This window comes from Miniopterus schreibersii, assembly GCF_964146895.1.
Source record: "Miniopterus schreibersii genome assembly, chromosome: X".
Classification (NCBI taxonomy): domain Eukaryota; kingdom Metazoa; phylum Chordata; class Mammalia; order Chiroptera; family Miniopteridae; genus Miniopterus; species Miniopterus schreibersii.
The window spans coordinates 29,431,483-29,452,733 of record NC_138104.1 but is presented as its reverse complement, the minus strand read 5'-3'; the positions used below and the strand labels follow the sequence as shown (position 1 = coordinate 29,452,733).

Sequence of the window (21,251 nt, the reverse complement as noted above, 5' to 3'; positions counted from 1 at the left end):
TGTAGCAGTTCTTGAAATGATTGTTTGGTTCTTACCTAGGCTCCTTCTTTTGCTCCTGAATGATCTTTCTTCCTGGCCAGACATCACTCATCTGTGACTGATGAAGTATGGACTGTCCTACAGTCTCTCTTTTATTCACTTCAAGACAAACAAAATCATGGCAGGGTTGTGGTGATGAGGGGGAAAAGGGAAACACGTCGCACTTGCAAAAGGGATGGCAATATAATCTCTATATTCCCCACAATCAGGTTGAGCACATGAAGGTAAGATATCACCAATAAGAATACACAAGGATTTCACACCAGAGGATCAATGACTGAGGTCAAACGCCTCAAGGAACCACCTCGAGAAAGGCCTGGTACCTGCAGGTTTGCAGCGCAGGGACATCCTGATTATCTCACTGCCTGTGCGGTAAGCAAAGCGATTCACTTTCTGGTCATAGAACCAGTCTCCAGTTGCCTTCTTCAGCTCTCTGGGGAGGAATAAAAGAAATGACAGATCGATAAAGAATGGCCCTTGTCACCCAACCAACGAAGGCTGAGGGGAGAAACTCTCACCACAGCCAGGGCCTCATTTCCGCTCTCTACTCAGCCATAGGTGACACTCACATCTCTTTTTCGCACACCTTGCACCTCCAGGTCCCACGGCTTTCATAGATACGGCAGTCCCGGCACACCAGGTGATTGCAACCCCGACAAGTGTTGGTCTTAGGAGTCAAACGGCCCAGGTCCTCCTGGCATCGGGCACAGGTCCGATCGCTATAGTGTTGGCTGCCTCTTTTGGCGCCCTTCCTCTTAATCTCCAGTAACTCATTCTTCAATCGCCTGCCGAGAGCCAAAAGAGAAGTACAAGTGGATTCAGGATCTGCATAGGTTAGCTAGAGAGGGGCTGTGGGACAGAGACAGTAAAACGATGCATAGGTTAGCTAGAGAGGGGCTGTGGGACAGAGACAGTAAAACGATTTAGTTCTGTGAAAGCAACCACCTCGGGGCCCAACCTGAGCCAATGAGGAGCTGTAAACCTCATACACAAGTTCCCCTGAAAGTCATAGGAGAGGTGTAAGAAAAAGTCTGGATACCATCGGTCAGAGGCCTGGGAACCCATGTTTTTTCCGGGGCTCTTACCTAATCCTTTTCTCATCTGCTTTCTGGAGCTCCTCATCTCGCTGTACAACATTCAGGATCAAATCCCTTTCCATCTCAGACAGAAAAGAGAGGTCAAGCATCTCTGACATGACTAATTCTATTTTTTCTTCTATTCTTCTTTCTTCAAAGCGACCAGACTAGGAGAGCTACCAGAGTTGCCTGAAATAAGGTAAGAACTAATTTTACACGGATAATTTACTCCAGAATAGGCCCGCAGCCCTAGAGCCTTTCAGTAGATTCCTTTCCCCTTGAGCCAGGTTAAAGAGATGATGTATAAGTATCTGACCTATTTACCATTCCTACCCCCACCTGAATCCTACCCTTAAAATCAAGAGGCTTTGATTTTTCTAGAAGAAAAACTTATTCATGACTCTGGGAAAGGGTTGGGTCTTTCAGCATAAGCATCTTGGTCAGGAAAGAGCTCAGACTAAATGAGTCTAACTCCCCCCCCCCCACCAAGCAGATGCTCAATCATCCAATTTTCAATACTTTAAATGTTCTCAAGCCCCAAGTCTATTAATGCAAAAAATTAGACAGCTGGTGTCTGTAGTGGAGGAGAAAACCACATGGGGACTCCTGCCAGCTGAAGTCCATTTCTCCTTTCCTGACCAGCTTCCATGTTCCCAGGATTCAATCAGCTTTCTGCTACATTTCAAAACTTCCATCACCTACTCTATCTCCCAAAGTTGTTATTGTGAACACTACCTCAAGGATACCTTCACCCATTTCATGCACATTTGTTGAGCACCCACTCTGACAGGCATTAGGCAAAGTGCAGGAAATGGACAGATGAGTAAAACAGTTCCTGTCCTTAAGAAGTTCACAGAGTAGCAGGGGAGACAGATACACATAACTAAAGTACAATGTACTAAGTGCTATCAGAGGGGTAATAAATTAAATGCTATGGAACTTAGAGGAGGAAGTAACTAATTCTATCTTGCATAGAGAGGGAAAAGAGAGCACTGTATACATGAAGGTTTTACAGAAGAGGTGAATTTTGCCTTATAGAACAGAGTATATGTTTGTTGGTGGGGGAAATGGTAGGAGAGATAGGTCAGGGCCAGATTACATAACTCTCAATACTCTTAACAATTAAGAATTTTAAAATTCATTATATAGACAATAGAAATCCATCAAACATCTTTGCTGTTGCTTTGTTTTTTATATTGGGAAGTCACATGATCAAATTCATTTTACAGAGATCACTCGAGCTGTAGTATAAAAGACTGATTAAAGGACAGACTGAAGTGCAGTTTAATAGTATACAACACACTGTAAGATATGCATATTCCTTAGTCAAACAATATCACTTCTAAGAATCTACCTAATAGAAATACTCACACAAACATGCATGCAGGGGTATATGTACAAGAATGTTACTGCAACATTATTTGCAAAAGAAAAAAAGTTATTTAATGGAGAAATCATTAAACCAAATAATAATTCCATATAACAGCACAGTATGCAGCCATTAAAAATGTGATAGAGATCTATATGAAAATATATCCCTGAGTGAAAAAATAGTTGCAGAACGATACTGAATGATCTCTTTGGTAAAGTATTTATTTAAATATTTGTATAGGCTATAAGAGAAGAAATGGGTTCAGAAGTAAGGAAAGAAGCATAGTTTTAGTTATATTGAGTTTGTGCTGCATACAGCCTATCCAGGTAATTAGACCCAGGAAGTTGGAAGTACAGGGCTGGACCTCAGGAAGAGACTATATCTGAAAATATATATTTGGTAATCATGGGAGTGAGAGCCCAGGAGAGAGAGAGAGAGAGAAAAGAAATGAGGTTCATACTTACCTTCTCTGCTCTCCCTTGAAACTAGACAACAAGCCCTTTTCAATTTACTTTTTTACTAATTATCTACTTGACAATAGAAATATAAAGACAGCAAAGCTATACAGCTTCCTGAAACCTCAACATTTTCTCAACTTAGCTATTTTCTGGTCTTTATTGAACTAAGCCTACTTCCTAGGCCCTTTCTTACATAGTCTTGAGGAAATCATCTCAGTTCCTGCCCCCAAAGAGAATATAAACTCTCCATAAGAACAAGGACTTTGTCAATTTTATTCTATGTATCTGGACAGGCACTAACACAGTACTTGGCACACCGCATTGTACATGCCACCACTATTATTCATCATCACTGTCATCATCACCCCAACAGTTCCATTTATTGAGAATTTACTCTATTCCAAGCAACAAGTATTTTACATATATTAACTAATTTAATCCTCACAGCAACCCTGAGAGTGAGGTACTATTATTATCTCCATTTTATAAATGAGGACTCAGGAGAGGTTAGGTTAATTTGTCCATAAATAAACAGCAAGTAGGTGAAGTTGCTGGAATTCAAGCCCAGGCATTCTGATTCTAGAGCTAGTGCTCTATTGGCTCGAATCAGGCAGGATAATGGCAAAAGCAATTATAAAATATTGAACAGAGCAATCAAATGCATTGTGGAAATGAATTCTGATATGTGTGATTATGGCTGAAGCACTGGTCAAAAAATCAGCAGCTCCTAGATAACACACGTCTCCTCAATTTCCTGGTCTCCAAAATCAGCAGGACCCTCATTGTCACCCATAAATCTTTTTACTTGCCCTAGTTCAGTTTCCTTACCTAATCTCTTCAGGCTCTATTTTAAGACTTCATCTCACACTCCTCCCACTTTCCATTCCCCAAGTCCTACCAGACATCCTTATCTCACAATTGTTAAAAAAAAAAAAAGTTTTTAGTGTCTATCAGCCATGACCTCCCTTCTTCTCTCCTCCATCACTTGCAAATCTGACTCCTTTCAGATAATCCACATCCCATCCCCAGCCCTACCTTCAACCATGGGTTGTTTGGATTTCCAACACTAATCCTGTTACCAGCCAACTAACTAAGGATGGGATCTTGCAGAATAAGTAATGTGGAGAGGAAAACTGAATAAGAAAAACACTTTAGAGGCAAGCAGAAAAAGGAAAGCACAGGAAAAAAAAAATGAGGCAAATAGAAAGCAAAAGGTAAGGTAAAAACAAGTTTCAATATAACAATAAACATAAAAAGCATATATTAGCAAAACTCACCCTTTAAAATAGAGATTAACAGACTGGATAAAATTTAAAAATTCAGCTATGGTGCCATTTTACAAGGGACACATCTAAAACATAAGGACAAGGAAAGGTTAAAAGTAAAAAAAATGGAAAAAGATATACCAGATAAATGCTAACCAAAAGAAAATTGAGGTAGCTATATTAACCTAAAAAGTAAAACTTCATGACAAAAACATTACAAAGGCTAAAGAAGATCACTACACAGAGTAAATAAACTCATATGCACTAATAAAACACCTTCAAATATATAAAGGAAGACTACAACTAGAGAGAGAAATTGAAAAATCGATCATCAAAATGGGAGATTAACATACCTCTTTCAGTTACGGCATGCACCACTTAATGACAGAGATACATTCTGAGAAATGTGTCATTAGGTGATTTTGTCATTGTTCCCACATCATAGAGTGTACTTACACAAACCTACACACCTAGAGTTTACTACACGCCTAGGCTATGGTATACCACCGCAGTCTGTCGTTCACCGAAGCATTATGTGGTGCATGACTGTATTACTAGTACAAGTAGATAAAAAATTAGTAAGCCTATAGACAAGCTGAACAAAATAAGCTTGATTTAATGGGAATATGTGGAATTCTATATCCAGTTGGAGGATCACATTCTTTTCAAGCACATATAGAACATTTATCTCCCCAAATGACCATTGTACTAGGTTATAATGCAAGTCTCAGTAATTTCAAAGAAATCATTCTCATATAGACCATGGTCTTTGACCCCAAGGAAATTAAATATGAATTCAATAACAAAAGATATTTTTTAATCCCAATATCTTTTGGAAATTTAAAGACACTGCTTAATAATTCATAGGTCAAAGAACAAATCATAATTGTACTAAATCTATCATTAACATCTTCAAAAAGGAACCTGCTGCCTGCCTTACCAGCCCCACCCCCCCCTTACTATAGGATAGAATATTTTCTAGAAACTCAAAAAGGGAAATATAGAATCAAAATAATGCTTTTGTGCCCTGGCCATGGCCGGTGTAGCTCAGTGGTTAGAGTGTAGGCCCGCATACTGAAGGGTCATGGGTTTGATTCCTGATCAAGGGCATGTACCTGGGTTGCTGGTTCCATCCTCACCAGGCCGTGTGCAGAAGGCAACCCATCAATGTGTCTCTTTCACATTGATGTTTCTCTTTCTCTCTCTTTCTCGTCCCCCCCCCATCCTTCCACTCTCTCTAAAATCAGTGGAAAAAATATTCTTGGGTGATGATTAATAATAGTAATAATAATAATAATAATAATAATAATAATAATGCATTCGGCCTGGCCAGTGTGGCTCAGTTGGTTGAGTGTCATACCGTGTACCAGAAGGTCCACGGTTTGATTCCAGGTCAGGGCACATGCCTGGGTTGCTAGCTCCATCCCCAGTAGGGAGCATGCAGGAGGCAGCTGATCGATGTTTCTCTCTCACATCGATGTTTCTCTCTCTCTCCCCCTCCCTTCCTCTCTCTCTAAAATCAATAAAACACATTTTTAATAATAATGTTTTGATATGCAATGAGTTATGTGATACATTTTTATGGTAAATGGTACATCACATTTTGAAAAATATAACTCATAAAAATAAGGGAAGCACAAATAAGAAAACCAAGCAGATTTGAAGTTAGAAAACTTACGACCTTTCTTATTCTCCCAATTGACTGACACTAGGGTTTAATGGAGAAACCAAAGCCCAAGAAAACTTGTTAAGGCCCTTCACTGAAATTTACTCACAGGTGTACAGTCAAAAGGGCAAGCATTATGAATAAAATAAACTAACAAACAAAATAGAAACAGACTCATAGATACAGAGAGGACTGACAGCTGTCACAGGGGAGAGAGTTGGGGGCTGGGGTAGAAGAGAGAAGGGATTAAGAAAAAAAACCACCTCAGACACAGACAACAGTAAGGTGATTGCCAGAGGGAAAGGGTGGTGGGGGAAGGTAGAAGGTAGAAGAGGGTAAAAGGGGGATAAATGGTGATGGAAGGAGACTTGACTTGGGGTGGTGAACACACAATACAATATACAGATGATGTAGTATAGAATTGCACACCTGAAATCTGTAAAATTTTATTAACCAATGTGACCCCAATAAATTAAATAAAAAAATATTTTAAAAAGAAACAAAAAAATAAAAGGGCAAGGATTATCTACTGAGAAAACCACAGCTCAGATTACATAAGTGTCCAAACCTGACCTGTGATGGACAATTTGTTCCATGTTAGTGGTGGGGTGTCAAGTCCTTGTGGGACTTCATGCCCACAATAAGATATTTTAGAAAAGATGGTTTGTTTAGTTAGAAAATTACATACATCTATTTCTCAAACTTCAGGATAATATTTTAATGCAAATACTTACAAAAGGAAGGGGGTACTGAAAAATATACCATCAGAATGGGAGGTTAACATACCCTACTTAATTACTGATCATACAAGCAGATAAAAATTTGTAAATATATAAACAAGTTGAATAAAGCAATAAGCTTGATAATGAACATATGCAGAATTATATATTCAAGTGGATATGTCCCATTTATACCCTAATCCTATAGATTAGGAGATAATTATAATTAATAAATGAGCATTAATTAACACTATCACCAACACAGCTAGTTTTCATGAAGGAGTGAGGAGAGTTATTTCAAATCATTTTAAATTCTGAAGACCAGTTTTTAAAATGCAAACTGATCCAGAGCATGAATGAATGAATACAGTGGTGTAAGACTGACTTCGGTTCAAATCCTAGCCTTTACATTTATTAATTATCTGACCTTGGGCAAGGACCTAGAATATAAAAAAAGATTAGACATAGAACATAGAATACACAGAATATGGAATTTCTTGTAAGAATGGTACTTAGCTTAAAAAGAATTGTTGGTGTTTCCCAAATGGAAACTGATATGAGTTAGAAAAACACCAAATAACTCTGGCTGGTGTAGCTCAGTAGGTTGGAGAGTTGTCCCGTGCACTGAAGGGTCACAGGTTCAATTCCAGGTCAGGGCACATACCAGGTTGTGGGTTTGATCCCCAGTTGGGGCATGTACAGGAGGCAACCAACTGATGTTTCTCTCTCACATCGATGTTTCTCTCTCTCCACCTCTCTCTCCCTTTCCATACCTCTCAAAAACAAAAAACAACACACAAAAAACAACCCCACCAAATAATGTTCCTGTACTGGGCAAGAAATAACAGATTTTGCTGTGTTTAATTTGTTGGGCAAATGGGTACCCTTCCCTCTCCCAAATGTGCAGTACACATATAAATGTGAAAATGGTAATATTTATGCTCAAATTAGAATCTTCTACCAGATGTGACTTCCTTGAGAGCAGCCACTGTATCTGGGCTTCATACCCCTAGGAGCTTACTTAGCACAGTGTCTGAATCACAGTATGAGTTCAATAAATGTCTTTACCCAGATACCTATTTGTATTTATATGTTTAAACTTAAACTCACAGAATCTGAAGAGTGGTAATAGAGCTGAGAGAAAGGTGGTTTTGTTTTCCTGAGGCAGTATGGTGTTTTGGTTAAGAACATGAACTCTGGAGTCAGATTGACTGAATTTTGAATCCCAACTTCGCCATTTACTAACTGTGTAAACTTGGACAGGTTACTAACCCCTTCAGTGCCTAAATTTTCTCATTTATAAAATGAAGATAATAACTTGGGCTTGTTATAAATATTAAATGCATTTTAAAAATCTGTAAAATGCTTAAAGTAATGTGAACACAGAGAAGGCTAAGTGTTGGCTATTTTTGTCAGCTTTTATATGTACATTTGTGCTTTAAGACTTAACTGGGTCTTACATAATGACATTTATTTACTTTTAAAGAATATAGATGAATTGTGAGTAAAACTGCATCTAGACACCATTTAAAGTTTCAGGCATTTTTTGAAGTGAAAAAACTATGCTTTAGTCAACTTTAGACATGACAGAAGAATTTCAGAAAAACTGATCCATGCTCAAGGGTAAAACAACTGAACTTATATTAAATTATTCATCTAAACTTAGAGGTAGTAATTATGCAGTTGTTTTGCATAGAAATTATATTGGATTATCAGGCACATCCCACCAAAGTGGTGCAATAAAAGCACTTTATTGTTTGGGCCAAGGACAATGGACAATTTTGGTAAAATGTATACCCCATTGAACATGAAAAAGTGAACCAGAGTCTTTCAAAGGATATTAGTTTAACCAAGAAGCCCTGAATTAAACTGCTATTGTTAAGCAAATGACACTATGTTTTATACAGAAACTGATTAGTGATCTGAGAAGATAAATACCGCTGGGTGTCAGATTGTGCATACTTTTGAATATAGATCATTAGAACTGATCCAGCTATGTGAAGAAGCATGATGATGCCCACAATTCTGAAAGATTAGAACTGAAATCAGGCTACAAATTATGACTGCTTGTGAAAATTTGGGATTATAAAATGTCAGCAGACTTGTACTTTTGGCTAAGGTGGGGTAAAAAAGAATGGATTTCCACCCTGTGGGGAACAAGACCCCTCCCCTGCTCAAAATGGATAAAATACATGAAACAATGGTGGTTTCCAAGACACTGAACGTCAGACAATAAAGGACTGTGATTCCTGAGAGACAGGAAATAAATAGGGTGAGCCCTCTGATTTTCCAGGCTTACTATCTTGAGACAGTTTGCAGGCCATTGTGCAGGGAGAAGGAGCATAGGCAGGGCCCGGTGAACTCCGTGAGTTGAGGTGATAGAGCTGAGCGTATGGGAAAACCCAGGCGGCTACAGTTCATAGGAGACTGAGAACCGCACAGAGAGAAATCTTCAGAGAGCTGTAGAAGTCTCCCATGAGTATTCAGCAAAGGACTGATCAGTGCATGGCATGCCTGTAAGGACATTACCTATACCAGGAAAAGAACCAACTAGAAGGACTCAAGAGAACAGTGCCTGTCACACACAGGTCCAAGAGTAGTGCCTGTTCCACCAGCCAGACTGGAAAACCTCATGATTCACATGGCACTGGGCAGAGCACCCAGAAGGGTCCTGCCTTGGTAATGGGAAATAACTAGCCCTAAAATATGCACTGCTCTGGTCCCACCTAAGAAACCTAAACAGCAAAGCCTGAAAGGATCAATCTGTTTCTAAATAAGTCAAGCGCATCCCAGAACAGAGCTCAGGAATATTTATAGAAATATAAAAATACACAGCACTCAATGAGGTAAAATTCACAATATCTGGTACCCAATAAAAAATTAACAGGCATGCAAAAAAAAAAAAAAAAAGTACAGTCCATGAGGAGGAGGAAAAGCAATAAAATCTGACCAACAACCGACACAAATGTTAGAATTAGCAAACAAAGTCATTAAAACATTTATTATAACTGCATTCCATATTTGAAAAAATTAAATATATATGACATGAAATATACTTTAAAAGCCCCAAATCAAACCTAGAGATAAGAACTACAATGTCTGAGACAACAAATACACAGGATGAGATTAACATCAGATTACACACAGTAGTAGAAAGATTAGTGAACTTGGAGACATAGCAATAGGAACTATACAAATCAAACAGAAAGAAAAAAGACTGAAAAAACAGAACAGAGCACTAATGAGCAGTGTAACAACTTTAAGTTGCATAATATGCATGCCATTGGAGTCACCAAAGGAAATGGGAATACTGAAAAAATGTGTGAGTAAATAATGGCCAAAATTTTTCTAAATTTGGTGAACACAATAAACTCACAGATCTAAGCAGCTCAATCAACTTCATACACAAAAACTATAAAGAAAACTACACCATATGGCACACAATTGTCAAGTTGCTTGAAAACAAAGGTAATGAGAAAATCATAAAAGCAGCCGGGGGAGGACTACATTACATACAGAAGAACAAAGATAGTGATGAAAGCAAATTTATCATCGAAAACAATGCAAATAAGAAGACAGTGGAACACCTCTAAAATACTGAAAGGAAAAAAAACTATCTACCTAAAATTCTAAACTCAGTGAAATACTAAAAAACTGAGGTGAAACAAAGACTTTTTCAAACATGCAAAAGTTAAAATGGTTAATCACTAGCAGACCTGTACTATAAAAATGTTAAAGGAAGTCCTTCGGGCAGAAGAAAAATGATACCAGATAAAAATAATACAAAAAGGAATGAAGAGCACATGGAATACTAACTATGTGAGGAAAAATATTTCTTCTTAGTCTTATTTTTTTTTTTGCTCTAAAAAGTTGATTATATTTTTAAAGGAGATTTGAATAACATGTGAGGTTCAAAACATATGTAGAACCAAGTTTGAAAACTTACAAAACCTGATTTCAAGATTTATTATAAATCTACAGTAGTCAAGCAAGTATGGTATTGGCATACAGATAGACAAATAGATCAATGGAACAGAATATAATCCAGAAATAAATCCTAATGTTTATAGTCACTTTATTTTTTATAACGGTGCAAGGGAATTTAGTAGAGAAATGACAGTCTTTCAACAAATGGTGATAGAGAAACTGGATATCCATATGCAAAAAATGCAAACACTTCTTAACACTACATCTAAAACATGATCCAGAACTGGATAAATTGGACTTCATTAAACTTAAAAACGTCTGCTCTTTGGAAGATACTGATTAAAAAAAAAAAAAAAAAAAAAAGACAAACCATATGGTGGAAGAAAATATTTGCAAGTAGCATATCTAATAAGGACCTTTATACAGAATATATAAAGAACTCTCAAAACTATAATTTATGCCTTGGCTGGTGTTGCTCAGTGGTTAGAACATGGGTCCATGCACTGAAGGGCCACGGCTTGTGGGTTCAATTCCCAGTCAAGGGCACGCACCTGGGTTGCAGGTTCAATCCCTGGCCCAGGTCGGGGCGTGTGCGGGAGGCAACCAATTGATGTGTCTCTCTCACATGCATGTTTCTCTCTCTCTTCCTCTCTTCCACTCTCTCTAAAAATTAATGGGAAAAAAATATCCTCTGGTGAGGATTAACAACAACAACAAAAAAACCCTCTATAATTTAAAAAAATAGATTTTAAAAGTGAAAGAAAGATTTGAACCATTACATCACCAAAGATATATGAATAGCAAAATAATCACATGAAAAGATGCTCAACATCATTAATCATTAGAGAAACGTAAACTAAAACCACAAAGAGATATTGCTACACTTTATTAGAAAGGCTAAACTTTAAAATATACCAAATGTTAGCCAGGATTTAGAGCAACTAGAACTCTCATATGCTGCCGTGGAAATATAAAAATGGTACAACCACACTGGAAAACAGTTTGGTACTTTCTCAAAAAGTTAAACATACATCTCCCATATGACCTAGCCTTCTCACTTTTAGGAATTTACCCAAGGAAAGCAAAAGCATAAGTCCATGCAAAGACTTGCATATGAACAATAATAACAGCATTATTTGTAAGAGCCCAAAACTGGAAACAAATGTCCATCAAGTGGTAAATGGATTAAAAAAACAACAACTAGTATATATGTTGTATATCGATACAATGGAATACTACTTTTCAGCAACAGAAAGGAATGAACTACTGACACAGCTGTATCTCAAAATAATTATGGTGACTAAAAAAGTCGGACAAAAGGAACACATGCTACATAATTTCATTTATATAAAACCCTAGAAAATGCAAACTAATCTACAGTGACAAAAAATAGATCAGTGGTTGCAGGGCTGGGGGGGTGTATAGTACAGAGAGGGGCAGGAAGGAAAGATTACAAAAATGGCACAAGGAAACTTTTGAAGCTGATGTATATGTCCACTATCTTGACTTTGGTGATGGTTTCATGATATATACAGATGTCAAAAAATTTCAAATTGTGCCCCGCCAGGCGTGGCTCAGTGGTTGAGCATCGACCTAGGATCCAGGCGATCAGGATTCGATTCCTGGTCAGGGCACATGCCCGGGTTGCAGGCTAGCTGATCAATGACTCTCTCATCATTGATGTTTCTCTCTCTCTCCCCCTCTCCTTTCCTCTTTCTGAAGTCAATAAAGATATATTTTTAAAAAATTTTTCAAATTGTATACTTTAAATATGTACAGTTCATTGTATGTAAATTATACCTTGATAAAATTGTTTGTTTTTTTAAATTTAGGATCAAATGTAACTAACCATTCTTGTAATCAGAAATTTTACAATCTCAGAATACTTACAAGGCAGTAGGACACTTTAAATGCATTCAACAAATAAAATGTTGTTTTATGTCAAAGGTAGATTTCTTCCATAAATAATAACTAAAGCACAGTAGATTTTTAAATATTTCCATTATCATTTTAATCGAGGTATAATTAACATATATTATGTTTCAGGTGTATACCCTAATGATTCAATATTTGTATATATTGCAAAATGATCACCACAAAAGTCTAGTTATTATCTGACACCTCACATAGTTACAAAATTTTTTTCTTGTGATGAGAATTTCTAAGATTTCCTCTCTAAAGCAACTTTCCAAAATGCAATACAGTATAAATTAACTATGGTAGCCATGCCGTACACTACATCCCCTGACTTATTTTATAACTGGAGTCTGTACTTTTTTACTCCCTTCACCCATTTTGTCTGCCCCCACCCTCCACCTCTGACAATCACCAATCTGTTTTCCATATCTGTGAGCTTGGCTTTTTACGCTGAGTGAAATAAGTCAGACAGAGAAAGGCAAATACTGTATGATCTCACTTATTTGTGTAATCTAAAAAATAGTGTTTCCATTATTATTTAATTTTATTGCCTAAAAGATGTGTTTTATTTTCCCATTCTTCCAAATGAGCAATTTCAGGGAGTTTTCAATCATTTGCTAAAAAATGTGAATTGACAGCATGCTCGGAATAGAGAAGATGGAATAGCACCAAAACGCCTAATTGTTTCCTGGAACTATAACATGAGTATCATTATTTAGTTAGTATATCCAATGATGCGCTTCTTTTATTTGTAGGTGTATATGTTTTGTGAGGTATCTTTCTCAGCTATGACAGTCATTAAAATCAAGTATAAGAATAAACAGAACTTAGAATCAGACCTTTGAAGAGCTGTATCATAAACCAAGATTTTGTTTAAATGAAGCACACAATGTCACTGCTGTCACTGAATTGATACCCAAAGTTATTATACAATTAATAAATATTAAAATTAATTTTAAATAGTATTCATTTCATCTTTCATCCTTCTTTATTTCATTTTTGCGAATGCTTTATAATATACATTATTAGCACAGTGGTAAATATAGTTTAAAAATAAACCGATGTATATTTGGGGTGACCAAAATTTTGTGAGGTAAGGGAGACTGATCAAAGAAGTTGGGAAGGAGAAGGGAAACAAACCATTCTTACAAACTGCCATATGTCATGATGATTCTGCTTGCCTACAGTTATGATGTATGTCAATTAGGAAAGGATAAATCATTCCGATGACTAATGGAGCTGCCCTGATGCAAGTAGGCAGGATAATGAATAAGGATTTGTGCTGCCATAAGGTACATTCCAAAGTGGACTCTATTAAGTAATTGTGACCGAGGCAATTACAGTATCTGAAGCAGACCAATCTACAGTACTGTCAGAATTGATACCTATTATGTATGTTGGTTTCCAAACCATGGGTAAAGCATAGCACTAAAGGCTAGCAAAATCCAGCTGCCTTTGGGGGAAAAAAACTTATTATTTCAAAATCCAATTTTTAATATATTTTTATTGAATTTATTGGGGTGACATTGGTGTCAGGTATACAATTCTAAAACATGTCATCTGTATTGTGTGTTTACCATCCCAGTTCAAGCCTCCTTCCATCACTATTTATCTCTCCTTTACCCTAAAAGAGAGTGGATTTTAGAGCATGGAAAAATGAGATAAAATATGAATTATGTGGGGAGTCTGCAGAACTTTAAAAAAAAGTCTCCATGTAGAAAAGAAAGTTCCCAGGCCATAAAAAATCCTAGAAGAAAATATAGGCAGTAAAATCACTGACATTTCTCTTAGCAATATTTTTTATGACATATCTTTTTGGGCAAGGGAAACAAAAGAAAAAATAAACAAATGAGACTACATCAAATTAAAAAGGTTTTGCACAATGAAGGAAACCATCGACAGGAAAAGACAACCTACTGAATGGGGGAACATATTCGCCAATGATACATCTGATAAGAGGTTATATATCCAAAATTTATAAAGAACTTATCAAACTCAACACCAAAAAAACAAACAATCCAATTAAAAAAATGGGCAAGGTTGTCCAGCTGTGTGTGGCTCAGCAGTTGAGCATCAACCTAGGATCCAGGAGATCGAGATTCGATTCCCGGTCAGGGCACAGGCCCGGGTTGCGGGCTCGATCCCCAGTAGGGTGCGTGCAGGAGGCAGCCGATCAATGACGACTCTCTCATCATTGATGTTTCTAGCTCTCTCTCTCCCTCTCCCTTCCTCTCTCTGAAGTCAATAAAGATATATATTTTTTTAAAAAGATGGACAAGGAGCCTAAATATACACTTCTCCAAAGAGGACATACAAATGGCCAATAGACATGTGAAAGGATGCTCCATGTCACTAATCAGAGAGATACAAATTAAAACCACAATGAGATACCACCTCACACCTGTCAGAATGGCTGCCATCAATAAATCAACAAATGACAAGTGCGGTGAGGATGTGGAGAGAAGGGAACCCTGGTGCGCTGTTGGTGGGAACGCAGACTGGTGCAGCCACTGTGGCAATCAGTATGGAGTTACCTTAAAAAATTAAAAATGGAGCTGCCTTATGACCCAGTGATTCCATTTCTGGGAATATATCTAAAGAAACTCAAAACACGGATCAAAAAGAATATACACACCCCTATGTTCTTGGCATTGCTATTTACAATAGCCAAGATTTGGAAGCAGCCCAAGTGCCTAGCAGTAGATAAGTAGATAAAAAAAGTTGTGGGACATTCACACCGTGGAATACTATTTGGCCATAATAAAAAGAAGGAAATCTTACCTTTTGTGACAGCATGGATGGACCTGGAGAGTGTTATGCTCAGTGAAATAAGTCAGTCTGAGAAAGACAAGGACCATATGATTTCACTCATATGTGGAATTTCATGAACAAAATAAACTAACAAACAACAGAAAAAGACTCACAGATACAGAGAACAGACTGACAGCTGTCAGAGGGGAGGGGCGTTGGGTAGCTGGGTGAAAAAGGTGAAGGGATTAAGCAAAAAGAAACAAAACCCTCATGGGCACAGACCACAGTATGGTGATTACCAGAGAGAGAGGGGGATGGGGGAGGCAGGAGAGAGAGAAGGGGGATGAATGGTAACAGGAGACTTGTGTTTGCACGGTGGACACACAATACAATACACAGATGATGTATGGTAGAACTGTATACCTGAAACCGATATAATTTTATTAACCAATATAACTCCAATAAGTTCAATAATTTTTTTAAATTTTTAATTAAAAAAAAGAAAAGAAAGTTTCCAGGGATGCAGTATTCCATAAATCCCCTTGTTTAGATCTAGTCTCCTATGCACAAAGGCATCCACGGATAACATCTTTTTGGTTGGTAACAGCTAAGTGAGCATGCAACATTGCTGACAGTCAATAAAATGTTTACATTTGAATACTATGTTGGTTATTTTATCATATCTGCCTTTCAATTTTAGGGTGGTGTCCTTCCAAAAGACAATTCTAAATATGTTTATTCAAATGTGTCTATCTTAGATTTCCAGTCAACGCCACTCAGACAAATCTAAGGTGGATTCAAATTACAAAGCTACTAACTCTAGTTTCTCAGATCTATCCAAGTTCTCTTTGGATACAGATACCTTTCCATCACCCCAAGCCCCTTCTGGCTCCTGGATTAAATAATGTAAATATATCTGGCCGCAAAGATTCTTCTGTAAAATCCCCCTCTGCTGTCCTTGTAGTTATCTCTGTGTGTGGTCTCAGCTCTTCAAAACCCTACTTCTTTCACTGACCTGGAGTTCTGTATTTTGCACTGTTTACAGAATGCTAATTAGTTAGGAGGGCCAACTATGTGCTAAATGCTGTGCTAGCTGGCCAAGGATAAGAGAATAATACACAGCCCTGGATGGTGTGGCTCAGTAGTTAGAGTGTCAGCCCTTGCACCAAAGGGTCGCAGGGTCGATTCCCAGTCAAGGGCATGTACCTGGGTTGCAGGTTCAATCCCCAGCCCTGATCGAGGTACGTGCAGGAGGCAACCAATCCATATGTCTATCTCACATCAATGTTTCTCTCTCCCTCCCTCTCTCTCCCTCCCTCCCTCTCTCTCTCTCTCCCTCCCTCTCTCTGTCTTTCTCTCTCTCCCCCCCCTCCATCCTTCCCTCCCTTCCACTCTCTAAAAAAAAATCAATGGAAAAATATCCTCAGGTGAGGATTAACAACAACAAAAGAATAATACAGAGACCCTGCCCACAAAGAGCACACAGTCTATCAAAGGAGATACTTAAATAATCATAAAAAGAACATGGTAATCAATAAAATATGAGTACAAGCTACTATGAGAATACCAAAGAGGGGCACCTACTCCAACTTGGGGAAAGGGGACTAGAAAGAGATACCAGCGATAGCATATAAACTGGTCGTCAATAATGTGTACCAGTTGGTCAACTAGGTAGAGTGCTCAGCATTTACAAAAGCATGGAGTCATAATGCAGCGTGGTGCAGGCAAGCAGTGCAGTGAGACTGCATAATAAATTGTAAGGGGGGGTGTGGAAGAGGCAGGTGGGGTTCATATCACATAGTCAGAGGAGCGTGATAGGCTATGCTCCGCGAATTGGCTAATAAGCCTTTGACAACGGGAACCACTGAAGTACTATAAGTAAGGCAAGGATGTGTTAGGTCACTGTGACAGTTATGCAGAATATAGATTTGAAGTGGCTGTGGTGTAAATGCAGGGGAAAGATAATGAGAGCCCAAAGCACAGGGCACTGGTAGTAGAGATGGAAAGGGGAATATTAAAGACATAACACTGAGTTAAAATCTGCAGAATCTGTGAATGTTTTGTAACACAAAACAGCTGCTTCTACTAAGACTTGGAGTTCTGATGTGCTAGATTTCTTATTAAGAGCAGTATAGCATGGAATAGTGCTGACGAACACTGGATCTGGAGCCAGGCTGCCTGGGTTCAAATCATAGCTTCACTACTTTTAGCTGGTTCGCCATGGGAAAGTTATTCAGCCTCCCTGAGTCTCATCTTCCACATTTGTAAAAACGGTGATTAATAACAAGAACTCCTGCCTAAGGCTATGATGATTCAAGTATACATCCTGGGTATAGGACATGAAATAGTGCCTGGTCTAGAATAAGCACCTAATGTTGGTAGCTGTTTAACTGGAATTATTATTAACCATATGCTTTGGAAAATATATGAGCATATGGCTCTTTTGACATCTTACTATGAAATGTGAGAAATCTAATCAGTATTTTTGCCCAGATGGAAAACCACTGTACCTCTCTGCACAAAAGTAGGCTGACAACCATAAATATTAAGCAAATGTTAGTAATTAGATACGATCAGTTTAAAAGGTACTTATTTATACACTGTTCCAGACAGGATTTAAAGTGACTTACCAAGATACATAAAACATAACAAAATAGCATAAATTTTAAAAATAGGATCAAAAATAAAAAACAAGAGTAGGAACAAAGTAGAGGAGTCAGAATTAAAGCTCTAAAACCAAAGGGCAACTGAGGTTTCCCAGTGGTCTGCTGAGTTCTAGACTCCGGCAAGCCCACCCACGGAGCACACCCATGCCTCAGGCAACATACCCAGGCCTGCTCACCTTCTCAAAATTGTTATGGTAGACACGTTTGTTTGTTTTTTACTTCCCCTAACAACCAAAAATTTATAACTAGCTCTCAATTTTATAATATTCTGATTTTGGTTTTGCACTGTTTCTTTTGTCCCCACAATCCTTTTCAAAACAGGCTCTACAAAAAGTGGAGCTTGCATGTACTGAGACATTTCGTAGTTTTAGCTCCTTTTAAGATGATAGTGATGATGGTGGTGGTGATGATGATGATGATGGAGGAAGGAGGAGGAAGGGTGAGGGAGGGGAAAAAGAAAGCAGTTAACATTTCTGTAATGATCACTATGTACCAAGCGCTTTTCTAAGCACTTTACATATATGGAGTCGTTTAGTCTTCACAATCATATGAGGTAGGTACCATATTAGCATGTTTTACAAATGAGGAAAGTGAGGCACACATCGAACAAATAACTTGCCCAAGGTCTTATGCCCTGTAACTGAGAGTCTAGTTTTTGAACCCAGGCAATCTGGTTCCAGAGTCCAAGCTCTTAACCACTATGGTATACAGTGTCTTCGTATTCTGATACTATTGCTCCCACATGGTGATATTTGGGAAAGGGGACATCCTACCTAGAACTAGAGGCAGAGTTTTTAAAAAGTCCTCAGCTAATAACAGATGAACATTTGAGGGGCCCTTGATCCAGCTTACTTTCTCAGTTCTCTGACCTCCCCATGTAGTAATGCGTAACAGGTTCAGAGTAACTCTACACATAGGAAAAGGCCCATTCTTCTCATCAGGACATTCCTTCTCAAGGATGGTAGGAGAGTACAGGGGTGGGGGGAGTAACTAAAATATCTCCTTTGTTAGCCCTTAGAATCATAAATGTGGACAATTTCCTACAGATTGAATCCGCAAGGCTACCTTTTCTAACTTAACTTTTCGATTATAGTTGATACGCAATCTTATTTTGTATTAGTTCCAGGTATACAGCATAGTGGTTAGATAATCGTATACTTTATAAAGTGATCCTGTTAAGCTACCTTTCCATACAACCAAATTCTGTTCAAAAATGGCTTGAAGAAATTCCCACTGAAAAAAAATATATACTTCTCTAAAGTAAATCCCAGAGGGAAGCTAGAAGTCATATGTATGTAAATATATATGTGTGTGTGTGTCTGTGTGTGTGTGTGTGTGTGTGTGTGTATATATATACATATATATTATATGGGGGCAAAAATAGGTTTACAGTTGTGAATACACAAAAATAAAAGGGCTTACAGTTGTGAATACACAAAACAGAATTTATTTTCGTATTATTATTAATTATTGTATTATTTTCATATGAACAACTGTAAAACTACTTTTGCCCCACCCTGTACAGATATATATGTCTCCTGCAGATTGGTTACTAATTGGATAGATGGAAATGTGGTCTTATTTTCATGATTTCACACTTTTTTCCTGCTCTTCAGCAACTCCAGGCGCCTTAAACCTACCACCAATCCTAGAAGGTAGATGTCCATAAACATGGTACATAGAAGTAGAAAATATCATAAAAACAGGACCATACATCCAAACACACACCCTGTTGGCAGGGAAAATGCATATATTAAGACAAATCCCATTTGGTGTTCCAGCTTGCAAGACCTACACTTGAAGCTTTTCACATGAGCCAAATGGATTCATAAGAGCCCCATGAAGTTGATGGGGTGAAGGACAGCAAGTTCATCCTCTCCTCGGCCAAAGTCCCTTTCCTTAACAGTGCCAAAGCTTAAAAAGATCTAAAATCCCCAACTAAAAGAACAGAATGTTTTAAAATCCAGGTCATTTATATGCATAAAACATTTTTTCAAGCCTGGTGAGACCTGACATGTTGTCATTTTTCAATGATAAGCCTCATTGCCGTGGAACACCATTATCTTTCCTTATTCAACAAACTTTAATAAACCAGCAGCTCCCACAGAGAAGACCCTCTTCTCCTGCCAAGGTCACAGATGGTGGGGATTTCTAAACTGAACTCTAGCTACCATCTAATTCTTGCAGGCCACGTCACCTAAAAATCACCCACACAGTCCCCTTAAATGAGAAATCATGATAGTTCGTGACTAATCCAACCCATGTTCACACATAACTGTGATTTCACGCATTTGGTTACTTTTTTAATTTTAGGGATGCTGTGATCTAGCTATGGCCGCAGAAACCTTAAACACAATCAACCAACCTGTAGTTGAACTTAAATCAAACTGTATACGTGTCAGATAATTTTAAAGTGTTATTTAAGGCCAATGCAGCATAAAATAAATACTAATTTCTTTCAAATAAAATACTAATAAATAGGTACATGAGCATATGTATACAAAGGAGTTGATATATATTAGAGAATGTACAATAAAGGTAAAATGTTAACATACTATAAGCCTTCTTTCCCTCCTAAACTGCCTGCTTAATCATAATTACTTTACACATTACATCAAATCCCTAGAACAAGATTAGTACATGCATTGTCAACATCTGGTCTACAGCTAGAAGCAATGTCCTAACATTTAAAAAATACTAATGTGTTAAAACTGCTAAAATTCTACATTACACATGTATATATTTACTTTATCTTCAATTCTAACATAGCATATGAAAGTGCCTTTAAAAGTTCTAACGGGGGAGGAGGTAGGAATTTTCATAATTCAGTTAATATAACATACAATAAAGTAAGGCACTCAAAATGTCTAGATGGACATTACTGGCCTCATATATGTAAATATTTGATCTTGGCATTATTACTGTTTCTAAACAGAACTACACATTCAGTAATCAGCATATCAATGAAGATGCCCTTTTATTTTATAAAAGTGAATAATCTCCCCTACTAGATAGTAAACTATATGAAAGGGCTTTGTTTTGTTCATCTCTATACCTCCAGTGCCAAGAATGCTGTGTGCCACATAATGTGCACACAATAAATATTTGCTGAATGAATGAGCTGATATAAAAAATACCATATATCACATTCAGCCACACCCAAGAGTTTATGACCCAGAATTTCTCCACTTTTGATATCATTAATTCAAATACTTCACTCTGATTATAATCCCCTATCCTTCTAGACTCTTCACACTGGTTCTCAGACCTCACAGGGGAGGGTTCATCTTTCCATGGACCCTTCTATATTTGCCCTGCCAGCTCCTTCCTGTCTTCACTTCCTTTCCTAGAGAGTTTGGACTCTATTGTTTCAACTGCACTCTTGTCAATATCCT

General features: G+C 37.7%; 1 protein-coding gene across 2 annotated transcripts in view; it reads right to left on the bottom strand.

Moving 5' to 3' along the window:
• SYTL4 (synaptotagmin like 4) overlaps nt 1–21,251 on the bottom strand; it is a 67,054-nt gene that overhangs the window by 37,248 nt on the left and 8,555 nt on the right. For both annotated transcript variants that reach the window (XM_081126039.1, XM_081126040.1), the window contains 5 exons: nt 4,223–4,296; nt 1,125–1,304; nt 609–824; nt 363–472; nt 36–138 (listed from right to left, as the gene is read on the bottom strand). In XM_081126039.1, coding sequence (XP_080982165.1) covers nt 36–138; nt 363–472; nt 609–824; nt 1,125–1,234 — 539 coding nt within the window. In that variant the 5' untranslated portion in view covers nt 1,235–1,304; nt 4,223–4,296. The remainder of the gene's footprint in view (nt 1–35; nt 139–362; nt 473–608; nt 825–1,124; nt 1,305–4,222; nt 4,297–21,251) is intronic.